Source organism: Cajanus cajan, chromosome 6 (genome assembly GCF_000230855.2).
Source record: "Cajanus cajan strain Asha chromosome 6, NIPB_CcT2T_4, whole genome shotgun sequence".
Lineage (NCBI taxonomy): Eukaryota > Viridiplantae > Streptophyta > Magnoliopsida > Fabales > Fabaceae > Cajanus > Cajanus cajan.
This window is the reverse complement of record NC_138522.1, coordinates 7,021,182-7,036,433: the sequence shown is the minus strand read 5'-3', so window position 1 is coordinate 7,036,433 and position 15,252 is coordinate 7,021,182. Positions and strand designations below refer to the sequence as shown.

The 15,252-nt window shown below is 30.3% G+C and overlaps 2 protein-coding genes and 1 pseudogene across 3 annotated transcripts; 1 reads left to right on the top strand and 2 right to left on the bottom strand.

Moving 5' to 3' along the window:
• Window positions 1–2,338: 2,338 nt before the first annotated feature.
• Window positions 2,339–4,293, bottom strand: LOC145958523 (uncharacterized). Its single transcript, XM_083076020.1, has 4 exons — window positions 3,799–4,293; window positions 3,610–3,720; window positions 2,965–3,490; window positions 2,339–2,823 (listed from the first exon to the last, which is right to left on the bottom strand). The coding sequence occupies exons 1-4, from the start codon at window positions 4,291–4,293 to the stop codon at window positions 2,339–2,341; spliced, it is 1,617 nt and encodes a 538-aa protein (XP_082932146.1).
• A 6,711-nt stretch (window positions 4,294–11,004) lies between these two features.
• On the bottom strand, window positions 11,005–11,867 carry LOC109798101 (uncharacterized; annotated as a pseudogene). Its single transcript, XR_014434383.1, has 2 exons — window positions 11,652–11,867; window positions 11,005–11,314 (listed from the first exon to the last, which is right to left on the bottom strand). The product of XR_014434383.1 is annotated as an uncharacterized LOC109798101 (transcript).
• A 2,094-nt stretch (window positions 11,868–13,961) lies between these two features.
• Window positions 13,962–15,047, top strand: LOC109797338 (large ribosomal subunit protein uL6). The gene is made up of 3 exons (XM_020357349.3): window positions 13,962–14,414; window positions 14,503–14,625; window positions 14,731–15,047. The coding sequence occupies exons 1-3, from the start codon at window positions 14,043–14,045 to the stop codon at window positions 14,815–14,817; spliced, it is 582 nt and encodes a 193-aa protein (XP_020212938.1). The 5' UTR covers window positions 13,962–14,042; the 3' UTR covers window positions 14,818–15,047.
• The last annotated feature ends 205 nt before the right edge of the window (window positions 15,048–15,252 follow it).

Genomic DNA, 15,252 nt, shown 5'->3' with positions numbered 1-15,252 from the left:
ATCAAAAAATACTAAAAGTGTAACAACCCAATTTTCACTAGGCCAAGAGCCCAATAAAGGTGGTTTAGTAGCCCGGAACGAGCCATTCCAAATTATTAAATAGACCTACTTTTGGTAGTCTGGAAGAGGCCATTCTGAATTTGGAATGGGCCGTTCCAAATCATTAAATTTGCCTACGATTCTTAGTTGAGAATGGGCCGTTTCAGAGGTGAGAACGGGCCGTTCCAAAATATAATCGTTGTGAGTATTAAATGCACCCCAGAACGGGCCGTTCTGGTTTGAGAACGGGTCGTTCTGGATATGATTTTTAGTCATGATTTAAGGGTCCAGAACGGGCCGTTCCAGATTTGGAACGGGCCGTTTCGGCGAAGCCTGATGCCTATAAATTGAGCTCTCTGTCACTCCCAAAAAGACACACTTCTCATTTTCTGATTTCTTTTCTTCTGCTTGCTCTTCTTTCTCTCTACTTTCTGCTTCAAACCGAGGGGAACCCAGCGAGGGAGACCAACCAGATCTTGTGTCGGTTCAGCTTTTACATATCAAGGTACGAGGGAAAAGGGGATTATTTATATGTAGAGTTACATGAGGAAATTGGGTAGAGGAAGAGCCATTAGAATTATGAGTAATTTTATAATTATTTCTATTTGAAGAATTATTGATCTTATGTGATTCTGAATGTATTTAGCACTATGAATATATGATTTATTTGTAAAATGATGCTCTGGGAGAGAGAACGAAATTATAGAAAAGTGTCTGTAAGTTAGGTTTTGGAAAAATTAGATTATTTCTATTTGAGAAATTAATGATACCATTAGATTCTGTATGTGTTGAGGATTAGAAATATATATTTAATTTTTAAGAATGATGATCTAGGAGAGAGAACGAAATTGTAGAAAAGTGTCTGTGAGCTAGGTTTTGGAACAATTGAGGGTTTTACTATTTGTTTTGGAATAATTGAGGGTTTTACTATTTATGTTAAGATTATATTAAATTGCTAATTCTATTGATTATTATATTAATTTATGAATGTTATTGTTATATTATTTGATAAAATTGATGATCTAGATAAGGATTCATGGTGAATTACTTGAGGGGTATGTGAACCACCATTTTGTGTGGATTGTGCATGTATTGTGGAATTGATATGTGGATATGGATGTGGATGTGGATGTGGATGTGGATGTGAATGAGAATGTGATTGTGGTTCCTCATACTTGTGACCAGGGGTGGCACGACCTTAGGCAAGAAATGCTACAGGCGTGACTTGGCATAGTATGGGACGGATGATACCTCATGCTTATGTCGGGGGTGACACGACCTCGAACAAGAGATGTTGCAGGCGTGACCTTGGCATAATGTATGATGTTTGATTTATCATGCTTATGTTGGGGTGGCACGACCTTGGGCAAGAGATGCAACAGGGGTGATCTTGGCATAGGGTGGGATGTGTGAGGCAATTAATGCTTATGTCGGGGGTGGAACGACCTCGAGCAAGATATGTTATAGGCGTAACCTTAGCATAGGGTGAATTGTAAGATTTGTCATGGATTGGTGTGATTGTGATTGTGATTGTGATATGATTGTGGTTCCTCATACTGATGACCAGGGGTGAGCACGACCCTAGACTGTTAAAAGGGTAGCGTGACCTTGGCACAATGTTATGTCAGGGGTTAGCACGACCCTAGGCTACTAAAAGGGTAGCGTGACCTTGACACAGTGTGATGTCAGGGGTGAGCATGTCCCTAGGATGAAGGGTAGCGTGACCTTGACATAGTAAGATTTGTGATGATTGTGATTGCAAGATTTGTGAAGATTGGTGTGATTGCGAATTGTGACGTGATGATGATGCATGATTGATAGAGTTATGATATATTGAAATGTTTATGAATATTTTATAATGAGATGATATGTTGCATTTTTTCTTGTGTGCTTTACATATAGATGTTTTCTTTTCTCACCGTATAATTTGTTGATGTTTTAGGTGAGGAAGATCTGGCTATGAGTGGCTTCTAGAATGCCAACAGTTGAGTTGTGGGTATGCTCTAATATTGTGATATCAGGGCAGAGGACTTCTAGGACATGAACTTTATTTGTAAATGGAGTTGTACTTATTATTTTGAAAATATTTTGTAACCTCTTATATTTTATTTTCCAAGTTTCTTTTTCAAAATATTTTGGATATCGAAGAATGTTTCTAAAGGTTTTTACGTGAACCCTTTTACCGACGTTGAAAAATTTATTTCCTTAGTTTATTTATATAATATATGTGTTGGGGTAGTAAGGGTGTCACAAAAAGAAACTTCCTGAGAAACTGCTGAAATATTGCATTCATAAGACCTTAAAATGTAGCAGGTGCATTAGTCAGGCCAAAAGGCATGACAACATACTCATAATGTCCTCCATGAGTTCTGAAAGCTGTTTTATGAACATCCTCCGGATCCATTCTGACTTGATTATACCCAGCTCTTAAATCTATCTTGGAAAAGATTGAAGATCCTTGCAACTCATCCATTAAATCTTCCACCAATGGAATTGGAAACTTGTTTTTCACAGTATTTCTGTTTAGATCCCTATAGTCAATACAGAGTCTCCATGATCCATCTTTCTTTCTCACCAACACTACAGGACTCGCATAGGGACTACTACTATTTTGTATCACTCTCGACTTTAAGTATTCTTGTACCAACTTGTCAATCACATCCTTTTGGTGCTTGGCATATCTATAAGGTCTCTTATTAACTAGATTAGCTCCTCGTACAAGTGGTATTTTATGATCATGTTCATGTCTAAAATGGGGTAGTTGCTCAGGTTCCTCAAAAATATCTGAGAATTCCTCCAAAATCTAAACTATTATTGCTGGTAACCCAGGTTGATCTGCATGAGTTGTTAAAGATTGCAGCAATCCTCCATCCTCTGTACATAACTGCATCATTGAAAAATATACTCCTTCCTCCAAAGTTTTACCAATCTTTTGCCTTTTTAATGTCTTAATACCACTAGATGTAGCCCCTCTTAATACATGCTTCTTGCCCTGAACTTTAAACTCTATAGTCAACTTATCAAAATTCCAAGTGATGTTACCCAATTTGACCAGCCATTCCACACCTAATACAAGGTCACAACAGCCCAATGGAATCAACAACATATCTGAAGTAAATGTAGTTCTCTGAATTGTCCAAGTGAAGTTTCTCACAATAGAAGAAATTCTCAATTTGTTACCATCTGCTACTGTTACATTCACAGGATCCATATTCTCAATCTTACATCCAAACTTCTTAGCCACCTGTATATCCAGAAAAGTATGCGTGCTGCCACTATCAATCAAAATATGCAGAGGAAATTTTTTCTGATACCCAGTGACCCTCATTATTCTGAAATTAGAAATGTTTGTTAATGCGTTGACTGAAATTTGAGGTTCCTCCACCGTTGTTACCTCTTCACTCACATCTTCACTAACCTCCTCCTCATCCAGAACCTCCATGACATGAACCTGCAACTTCTTATGTGTTAAACCGTGCTCAAGAAATATGGTTCATCACAAAAATAACAAAGACCCTTGGCCCTCCGCTCATTCATGTAAGCTGGTGTTAAGCTTTTGCCAAGTCTAACCTTATCTTTACTCTTATCACTCCCCAAATTCAAAGAACCAAATTTATCTGCAATTACTGGTCTAGAACCAAGCACCCCTTTCTGTGACCGCGAACTACCAAAATTCAATGCCTGTGGAACATTAGTAGCTTCATACAATCTTGCCAATGAAAATGCCTTACTCACAGTGGTCGGTTAAAACATCCGTACCATCATTTGTATATCATGTTTCAATCCACCTAAGAAACAACTCAACATATAATCCTCGGACAAATTCAGGCGAGTAATAATGGCATCAAACTCCTCGTAAAATTTAACCACGGATTTCTTCTGCCTCAAACGCATCAATTCAGCCATAGGATCGTCACAAACTTCTCCAAACCGCTCAAGAACCAATTTCTTGTACGCAACCCAAGGAAGATTAGAACAATTGGTAGTTTTATCCATGGTCGTGTGCCATTGCAACGCACGACCCTCCATGTGAACCACTGCAAGTTTAACCCGCACAACATCGGGGGTATTGTCAATAAGGAAGAAATTATCACATTGATAAAGCCATTGACTCACATTGTCGCCATTAAAACGAGGAAAATCTATGTGGGCATGTCGTGTACCACAAGAATAAGAAGAAGAGGGACGTGGCTCACCGTGAGAAATGTGAGACCCCGAACCCGGACTATGATTCTGCGTTAACAAATCTTGCATAGTTTCCTTTAAAGAATCGGCTAGGGTTCGTTGAATGGAACCCGTAACTTCAACCAATCGAGCCTCCAATCACGCTAAGACTCGCTCCTCCATGTCTTTCAATGCTTGAGCATCCATCGCCCCCACGGGTTGCGCCAACCATCATCAACACTCTGAATGAACCGTACAGATTGATACCAATTGTTAAAATAAATTCTTAGAACTAGGAATCATAACAATTCGAAGAACAAGAGTGAATAGGGATACCTATATGAGAAAGGAATTCGAAGAGAGTACTGTTATTGAATGAGTTTGATACAGAAGGGTTACAAGAATACATGCATAATCCCTCTATCTTACAGTTATTTAAACTCTAACTTTCTCTCCAAACAGTTCTAATAACTAACTAACTTGCTGACTCAGCAAGGATACAAGTCCAAATTTATTATTCTAATTCGAATAAAAAACTAGAAATTTTATGATAATGTTTTTGGATAAACATTTAGAATCTTAGAACCTATTGCTAGATAGCAACATAACACATAAAGTGAGATTGTGAGTGTCCTTTCAATAGGGACATAGTAATGGCAATTGTGGCCAGCACCTAATGGAAATTTGAGGAAGATGCTTCTAACACTTTCTTGCTCACCTTGTTATAATTTTTTTAAAAATAGTAAATTAAGTCTAACTCAACCCTATAAAATCAATTTTGATAGAGTTGAGTTAGACTTAAATTCATTATTCTAAAATAGTATCAGGGTTATCCTAAATTTTTAAAATGGGTCATCTATTATTGATACATGCACCAAGAATATGAAGAGATGTATTAAGAAAAATTTAAGTTTCACTTAGATCATTAAAAAGAGTTATTATTTATTCACATACTAAGTCTAATAATATTAGATGTGAGGAGATGTATGAAGAGTATAAATTAATTTGAATTTTTGGTTTATTTGATTAGGTCTTTGGAAATTGAAGCATATGTGAAGTAATGGGTAATTAAAGCAATATTACACGCGTCGCGATAAGAAAAAAACATGATAAGAAAAAGTATCGTTATTGTTGTCAAATCAAGAAGTAGTGATGCGCTTACACGGTGGAGACATAGAAGGTCATGCCAAACCCTATTGTATAATGAATCAATTCATAATTATTACCATTATAATAGAGAAGAAAAATGATTGATACTTTGAAATCAGTATTCAAAATTTAATAAAATAATAATTTAAATTAAAATATTAAACTAAAATAATTATTTTATAGTAAATTTATTAAAAAATATTAATATTTTAATTTTTGAATGATTATTTAGCTAAATTTTCTTATAACTATACACAATAGAGAAATATTGTGTATAGATACAAAATTTAAATGAAATAATTTATATTTTAAAAATATTTAAATGAGATGAATTATTTTATTTAGATAAAACATTTATAAAGAAATTAAAATTTAAGTATTTATAAAAAATTTAAAATTTAAATTTTAAGTTCTTTTAAAAAGTATTAATTTTAAAAATTATTTAATATTTAAAATTATTCAAATTTTTATCTCTTTATATATATATATATATATAGGGAGCATATCAAGTGAGAATAATTTATTATGAGAAGGTGAGAAAGTTAACATATAACCCTTAGATTAATTAAGTGAGAGAAAATTTAGAATTTAATCAAGTGAGAGAAAATTAATCTAAGGGTTATATTTTAACCTTCTCACCTTCTCATAATAAATTCTTCTCACTTGATATGCTATATATATATATATATATATATATATATATATATATATATATATATATACATGTGTGTGTATGAATGCGTGTAAAAAATATTAATCTCTATTTTTGTGTGCGATGAAAATTAAAATCAAAATAATTTAAATTTAAAATTTTTAAATTTTTAAATTTTTTTATTTAAACACATCCTAATACTTTGAGTAATGCTATTTACTCTCAAATAATCGATTGAAAATTTTTTCTGATGCTTAAAAGTTGATGTAAATCAACTTACGTATCTGAACTTTTTAAAAAATTTGATAGTTTAGAGATTGGTTTGGAGATCAAATTAAGAGGATTTATCACTTTTACTTTGATTATGTATAATTGTAATGTCTAACGGTGCATATCATCCTATTAGATACTATTCATTATTTTAAAAATTAATTAATTGTTTTTTTAAAATAATTTTCAAATTTGCATCCTTTTAGGTTGTGACCAGACCGACCTATCTAGTTGAATAAATTATTTCAGTTTCCTTATTTTCATAGGAGGAATTGAAATTTATGAGTTTTGTATCCTTTTAGGTCATGATCCGACCAACAAAATTGAATAAATTGTTCTAATTTTTCATTTTCATATAGAAAAATTTGAGATTTAGTAGTTGTTTATCCTTCTTAGGTTGTGATTCGATTAACCTAGGTATATAAATTAATCCAATTTTATTGTCATTATATAAAAACTTGTGATGGAAAGATTGTTTACCCTCTTAGGTCATATCCAATAATTATAGTTACATAAATTTTTTTAATTTCTTCATCTTCATATAATAACTATATTAAGGGATTGTTTTATTTAAAATAAAAATGTACCTGTTTATGGTTAATCAACTAATTTTGTAAATTGAAGTCAATCAACCGACCTATATGTTTAGGATAGTTGTTTGACCAAGATTCATAAAAGATGTCGATTGACTACCAGAAATAAATATTAACTACATGTTTTATCTTAAATAATATGATTATAATATTATTATATAGTGTATTGTTGATCTTGTAGTAAGTGAATTAGAATCCATTTATGACAATGATAAGTAAGTTTGTCTTTACAAGAACTAGGCCAAATGAATGATTAAGTTTTAATTGATTTGGATAATAAGAAACAAATATATATATATATATATATATATATATATATATATATATATGTATGTATGTATGTATGAAGAGAGTTCAAACGATATCAGTGTCACTTTTATCAAGTGTTACATTGTTCAATAACTTTATATTAATTGTGAATTTTGTAAATTTAACCGTTAGATTGAAAATTCATATAACTTTATATGTGCATATCAAATTTTGTTAAAATCGAACAACTTTGTATAAAATTTTGTATATATAATCTGAGAGTAAAGAACTTTCAATCTAACGGTTGAATTTACAAAATTCACATTTAATATAAAGTTATTAAGTGATGTAACACTTAGTAAAAGTTACACTGGTATCATTTGAACCCTCCTCTCTCTCTCTTTCTCTCTCTCTCTCTATATTTATATATAAAGTTATTGATTTGTTGAGTAGTTAACTTTTGAAGTAGATAGTTAAGTTTCTTTTAGGACCTTAGTTTATAGGTTGTGTGGGTAAGATTGAGCATACCAACTATAAGTGACCACAATATAAGGGTTAGGTCAAGCTATACCAATTATAAAGTGACAAATGTTGATTCGTATGTGGGCAAGGTTAATGTCTATGTGTATACAGTGACTAATCGAGTAAGGTACATGGTCAAGAGCTAAAATCTCTAACTACTAAAAGGATGTAGTATTTGGAGGATAGTCAATGAACTAATCTTATAGGTGGCTTAGTTATGCAAGCTAATATCATGGTAGGTCCACACCTAAGTTATTATACTTTGATAGGAATACTAGATTGTTGATTTAACTGAATTGAAAAGATCATGTTGTTGTTGGGTTAGTATGATCAAGTCACTTAGACTAGTTACCTTTGTTGTAGTAGACCTCTTAGTTGAAATATACAACGATGCATTAGTTGATTTGTTGTGTATATGTGATTGATTTGTTGAGTTGTGTGACGTATATGTCATGTTGTAGTGTTGTTCAAATTGAATAATGCGTTGTGCATGTGATGTGTTGATGTTTATGTTGTTCACATGCAATGGTGAATCATGATGAGTTGCATTGTTGTGTTATTCTAGTTGAATATCATGTGGTATGATATCGATAAGTTGTAGGTTAATGTTATTTTGAAGCATATTATGTTGTTTATGTTGATAGTATAGTAGTTTCACTCCTATACTGATTGGTCGATTATTTTGAATACTAACTTACCCTTACATGTTTTTCATGTGGTTGGATTGTAATGATCATACCTAATATATGAGTAGAGTAAATATATGTTGGAGGTGGGACTTGTTTAAGGCCATGCTAGTGATGGTAGTGTAGATCTTTTGAGCTACCTTAGTGTAGTTGGATGTTAGCAATATTGTATGATTGATAATTAAGATTTTGTGTATGTGTATATATATATATATATATATATATATATATATATATAGAGAGAGAGAGAGAGAGAGAGAGTGAGTGAGAGAGAGAGAAGAGGGATTTGTTTACTCTAAGAGTAAATATACCTAGACTTATTTCATTCAATAACTTATGTTCTATATTAAATTTTAACGATTCAACTATTGAATTTAAAGTTCCTAATGCAAAGATCAAATATGAAAAATAAAAAAAAATAAAAATCATTTGATACTTTGTTTCATTAATTCAAATCAATGTATAAAATGATTTTATGATTATCTGTCAATTTGAATTAATGAAACAACGTATCAAATGATTTTCAAACTTTAAAACAAATTCCAGACTTGATCTATGCATTAAAAACTTTAAATTTAACAGTTGGATTGTTAAAATTTTGTGTAAAACACGAGTTATTGAACATAGTAAGTTTAGATAAACTTACTCCTAAAGTAGATGAATCTTTCCTCATAAATATAGATAAATAAATAAATAAACAAAACGTGAACTTAATTATTATACATGAGAAGTTTAAATTAAGGGGAGGTTAAGTATTGTAAATTAAATAAAAAATAGTTTTTTTTTTAATTTGTGAGAATAGCTAATTGAAATGTGCATAATATTTTGGATAAGGTAGTTCGTATATATTTTTTTTGTAGTTTATTTTGTGATAGTAAGGATAAAAAATGTGTTTTCTATGTTAGTAATAACATGTTTTTCATATTTTATAATGTTTTTTTTATGTTTAAGTAAAATTTTGTGTAAAAAAAAAAAGTTTAAGTAAAATTTAAGTTAAAAATAAAATGATTATTATGAAATAATAGTAAAATCAAGTATCTTTCAAAAGAGTCAATATAGTAAGAGTTACTTTTATACTTTTATTTGATATATTTACTAAGAGTTCCTTTTATCGTTAACGATGAATATTCTACTTTATTAATAAGAATCAATTAAAAAGATTAAAAATAAAAAATAAAACATAGACTATTTAAATCAAGACACATCACATTTATATAAATTTAATATGTCACGCCAAAATTTAAGTTTTGTAAAATAAACTTTAATTAAGATCAATTAATATTCTCCATATCAAATAAAATAGCTATATTAGTTGAATAGGAGCATTTTTAGGAATTATTTATTTTTTGGTAAAGATAGTTTTTTTGGTAAAGGAAATTATTTATTTAGTAAGATGATTTTCAGATTTAAATTTTTTTATCTATTTTAATTTATCTTTTCATATTTATTTTTAAATTAAGTTTCAATGTTTATTAAAAAATAAGTTTAGATATATTTTTTACCCTTTTAATATTTTTATTTTAGTCCTTGAAATATTTTTTAAATGGTCCTTATAATTTTTTTTACTTTAGTATCTATATTATTTTATTTATTTTGAGTTAATTACTTTGAAAAAAGTTTGTAAAGACTAAAAATAAATTTTTCACATATTATACAAAAAAAATGAAGTAAAGAGTATACTACAAAAAACTAAAAATAAAATAACAAGGACTAATATAAAAAAGAAATATATTACAAAGACTATTTTAAAAATAATTTTATAAAAAAAAAACATATTGAACAAACAATTTTTTTTTATCTCCATATAACAATAAGATAATATTTACATGCACAATTCATTCCAAATAAATGTCATATATTAAATAATACTCCATGTTATTAGTGTTTACATAACATATAAAGACATAAATATTTAAACACGCAAGAATACTTGTGTTTTCAAAATTTTTTAAAAAATAGTCCAACATTGCTAATCTTATAGTCTTTCTGACGAATAAAATAAAATAAAATAAAAATAAACTCATGCATCTAAATAACTCGGACTAAACACTTCCAAGAGTTTTAGACAAGTATTTTATATATACACTCTTAAAAGTAAATAAAATCATGCAAAGTGGGACTAGTCTACAACATTTTAAATTCTCTAAAACCCAACTGATGTGAAGTATCTACTGGTGGAATCGTGATTTGCAGCCATGTTTTCCCTGGGTTAGAAATAACACTGTGAGGGTTAGAAATAACACTGTGAGGAGGGATATTCTGGTTTTGTTACGAAGCTGCTCTCATAGTCTGGTCCAATTTTGGTTTTGTCTTTGAATGGTTAAAAAACAATAGGCAATGAAAAAATTATTACATCCATGATGTTGTTCATGAAATTAAAATAGATATAAAACAGGATCAAGAGGGTGCTGACAAGGAAAAAGTTAAAAAAGACAAGGAAGGGATCATCATTAAGAAATATGGAATGGGAATCACTATCTTTGTTTTTGTTTAAGCCCTTTAATAGGTTGAAGTTTTAACTGTTCTCTTCTTCCTGAACATAGGCCAAAATGAGGTAAAAACTCAGAAAAGGGGAAAGGGCAGACAATTTAGTTCTTAGGTTCCTGCTCTAATTCAACTGAATTTAACATGCTATTGTTGAAGCATTGGAAGTAATAAATATTTAATTAAACACAAAAAAGAGCATATATAATATAAAGTTTGATATGAACGAGAAATCAATACAGAATACTAGGTCCAAAAAATGAATAGAAGCAAAACTCAATACAAAGATTTGGCCTAGCAGTCCAAAAGCATACAAAATGAAAATAGTTGGCTACTGATGTGCAGCTTCCTCAACCAGTTTCTTGCTCAAAATCTTCACCTTCAGATTCCTCTGCATTGTCAACATCATCGTCATCTGCCCCATTGTCAAAGTCTTCCTTATCATTTTCATTAGTGGTTTTCCCTATCACAACAAGGTTGCTGTTCATCTTCCTGATTTCATTGAACTGCAACAATTTGTGCCAACAATGACAGGGATGAGTACCAGGGAAGGAACAACAAAAAAAAGAGATTCAAAGAGCACTAACTTGCACCTTGAAGCCTATTATCCTCTGCACTAAACACTACCTTCATAGATTCAAAGTGAAATATTTAACCATAAGAAGTACCATATCCTACAATCGAAATTCCCAACCATCTGATACACTAGAAACCTAGACAAATAAGTGTGTGCAAAAATGGGTATAAAATGAACAAGATTTTAATTTAATTAGCGAAATGAGCCAGAAGGTAAAAGATAGCGTTTTGAATGAATAATTTAACGGAAAGAGAAGATGAAAGGACCTTTTCTTTGAAATCAGACTCCTCCACGGTGAGAAGGAGTTCTTCGTTCTGGGGCTGAGGCCACTGAGAGGGTAGCAAACGAGGTCGGAATGGTACTCGTCGACAATGGGTACTGTGTCATATATGCCGGAAACTGTAACATCTTCTCTCTTCTCTTTTCTCCTTTTCCTTTCTCTGTCTCACTAGTTTTAACAATTTTCCTCTTACTCCCACTCAATTTCCTTCCTCATTTTATACTTTTAATTTTAAAATATTAATAACTTTTAATTAAATATAAATTTTGCTAATCCTTAATTATAATTTCATATATATTAAATAATAATTTAAATATAATTAAAATATTTATATTTTAATATATTTTAAAAATATATATTATATTAATTTATTTTATAAGAATGATAAATTTAAAAGTTAGTTTGTAAAATAAAATATATAATTTTAATCCTGATTCATCAATTTTTAATTAAGAAAATTTTAGTTCATCAAACACTTTTTCTATGCTATTTAATTTTATCTCTTTTATTAAAAATATGATAATTTTTGTTGATACAACATTAATAAAAGGCTTAAATATATTTTTAATCCCTCAAATTTAGGATAAATCTATTTTTGGTCCTTCAAATTTAAAATTGTTATTTTTAGTCTATGTAATTTCAAAAAATCTTATTTTAGTCCTTATATTCAAATTTTATTAAAAAATTTATCAAATATTATTGCATAAAATCTACCTATTAGTATTTTTATTAGTGAAAATATCACATTAAATCCGATTGATATAACATAATTGTCTTAATTAGCCACTTTTAAATATGTTATTGGTAATTTAAGGGACTAAAACAAGATTTTTGAAAATTACAGGGACTAAAAATAACAATTTTAAATTTGAGGGACCAAAAATAAAATATCTTAAATTTAAGGGACTAAAAACATGTTTAAGCCTTAATAAGATGATATGAAAGTCACCGATCATATCCTTTTCTTGAGTATGGGCTAGAAGCAAACATGGCTAAAACTTTGAGGGTAGTTGGTGTATGAGTAAGGTGCTAGATTGGGAGGAGGAGAAGGTGATGACGATGGAGCTCAAGAAAGACTCGGTGAAGCAAGGAAAAGCTAGAGGATGCGAATGTAACATCTTTACAATTTTTAAGAGGTTTCACCAAAGGAAGGAGAACTCGAGAGTGTGAGTGTAACATTTTTCAACTTTTAAGGGATCTTATTGTAAGTCCTAATAACATAAGGGTATTGAGTACAATCTCAAAAAAAATAAAAGAGATGTGAGTGTACGAGTTGTACATATAATATGTCCCACAAACTTTTACACAAATTTATTTTATAAAAAGGTATATATAATATAATGAAGTTGTTATACTCATAAGGGTTTCTTATTCATAATTATTTGTCTAATAATTTTCTTTGTATTTAATCCTTAGAGTTCCTCTAAAATTGTCAAAGTAGATTTCAACTGGTGATCCAACCTGATCCACATTAAAAACAAGTTGGCCTATGCAAAAAAATAAAAACAAAAAAATGTATAATTGGTCATAAAACTCAACCCAAGTTTCTTTTGACCCATTTGGGTTCAACCTATAATGGATCGAGTTGCCTACTTGGCTACCTACACCTTTCATCAATCAAACTAGCAATGGTCCACTTAAATGTTTGTTGTCATGTATATATTATTTTAATAATATAATTTTAATTCTCTCAATAATTTGATATTTGTTGATTGTTAAATTTTGACGTTATTTGATAATCTATTACCAGTTAAGTAATGTGATATTTAATTATGTGACATATAAAGATAAAAATAAAAAATAACATAAAAAATCTTTATTTGTATCTATTTATACAACAATTGATATTTATTTTATTAATAAAAAATTTATTTTTATATCTTTTTTTTTATTTATAAAATTTCATGTTACAAAATGTCATATCACTTAAGTATAAACAAATGTTAAAATTTAATAATTAGTAAATGTAAATTTAATTGGAGGATTAAAATTTTATATTTTTAAAATTAAAAAAAATTAAATATTTTTATTTTAAAATAGAGAGATGATGATAACAGAAGGACCATGTAGTTAATTAGTATCTAATCTATTTATGATTTTATTTATTTATTTTTTTTTTAAAAATTAAACAAAACTGAATTACATTATTATAAAATTTCCAAATAATAAAAAAAGAATCAGTTACTGATCCATTTAGATTTAGGTAAAGTTGTACTGCAGTGTATAGAGAAGATTGAGTAAGAGGCCCGGGCCTGGCCCATTTACACCTTTTATAATGTATGACTCAAACCTTTAAAAACCGAAGTTAGGGTTTTGGGAGCTGCATTGTGGTGGTAGAGTCGCAGAGGCTTTAGGGTTGTAAGGTAGAGTCGCAACAATGAAGAACATTCTCTCCTCTGAAACCATGAACATCCCCGACGGCGTGAGCATCAAGGTTCACGCCAAGGTCATCGAGGTCGAGGGTCCCCGCGGAAGTCTCGTTCGAGACTTCAAGCATTTGAACCTCGATTTCGATCTCATCACCGACGACAACGGAAAGAGGAAGCTCAAGATCGACGCCTGGTTCGGCTCCCGGAAAACATCCGCTGCCATCCGCACCGCCCTTAGCCACGTCGAGAATCTCATCACTGGCGTCACCAAGGGCTACCGCTACAAGATGAGGTTCGTCTACGCTCACTTTCCCATCAACGCTAGCATCACCAACAACAACAAGTCCATCGAGATCCGAAACTTCCTCGGCGAGAAAAAGGTTTTTTTTTTAATCTCATTTAAATTAATTGTAAGAAAATGTTTTGCATATTTTGTTTAGTGTTTTATTTTGTTGTTTGAATTATTAGGTTAGAAAAGTGGACATGCTTGAGGGTGTGTCCGTCCTTCGATCTGAGAAGGTGAAGGATGAAGTCGTTTTGGATGGAAACGACATTGAACTTGTTTCAAGATCTTGTGCTCTTATTAACCAGGTACCAAAGTTTTTTTTTTTTTTTTTTTTCTCTGCTCGTACCCTCACTCATTCTTTTCCGAATTTTTTTCTGCTTAGTGTTTAATTGATTATTTATTTGGTGCAGAAATGTCATGTGAAAAATAAGGATATTAGGAAATTCTTGGATGGAATTTATGTGAGCGAAAAGGGCACCATTTTGGTGGATGAGTAGATGGTGGGCACCATTTTGGTGGATGAGTAGATGGTGAAGAGCTGGGCACTTTTTGTGCTGTCAAACTTTTCTATTTTGGAATATTTTATTTGGAATTTTTAGTTTTTTATATTTGGAATTTTTGGAATATTTTATTTGGAATTTTTAGTTTTTTATATTTGGAATTTATGAAAATGTAATGCAGAGAATACCAATCATTCAAATGCACTTACTCATTCTAGTCTCTTTTATATGAATAGGATGAATTTAAAAGTTAGTTTGTAATGCAAAAGTATATTGATATTTTATTAGTTATTTTTTAAAAAATCGATCAGAATTTTATATACATTACATATAAAAAGTAAAATCCATTTAAATTTAATTAAACATTTATATACATTACATATAAAAAGTAAAGCCCATTTAAAATTAATTAAAATTCATGGGAGATTCTTT

Bases quoted from the DNA above. Each gene is read 5' to 3' on its own strand.
- LOC145958523 (XM_083076020.1), bottom strand. From the start codon at position 4,293: ATGCAAGATTTGTTAACGCAGAATCATAGTCCGGGTTCGGGGTCTCAC. The intron at 3,491-3,609 runs GTTAGACTTGGC...AAGAAGTTGCAG, and splicing joins GTGATAAGAGTAAAGATAAG to GTTCATGTCATGGAGGTTCT. The intron at 2,824-2,964 runs GTAAAACTTTGG...AGGAATTCTCAG, and splicing joins ATTAAAAAGGCAAAAGATTG to ATATTTTTGAGGAACCTGAG.
- LOC109797338 (XM_020357349.3), top strand. From the start codon at position 14,043: ATGAAGAACATTCTCTCCTCTGAAACCATGAACATCCCCGACGGCGTG. The intron at 14,415-14,502 runs GTTTTTTTTTTA...TTGAATTATTAG, and splicing joins ACTTCCTCGGCGAGAAAAAG to GTTAGAAAAGTGGACATGCT. The intron at 14,626-14,730 runs GTACCAAAGTTT...TATTTGGTGCAG, and splicing joins CTTGTGCTCTTATTAACCAG to AAATGTCATGTGAAAAATAA.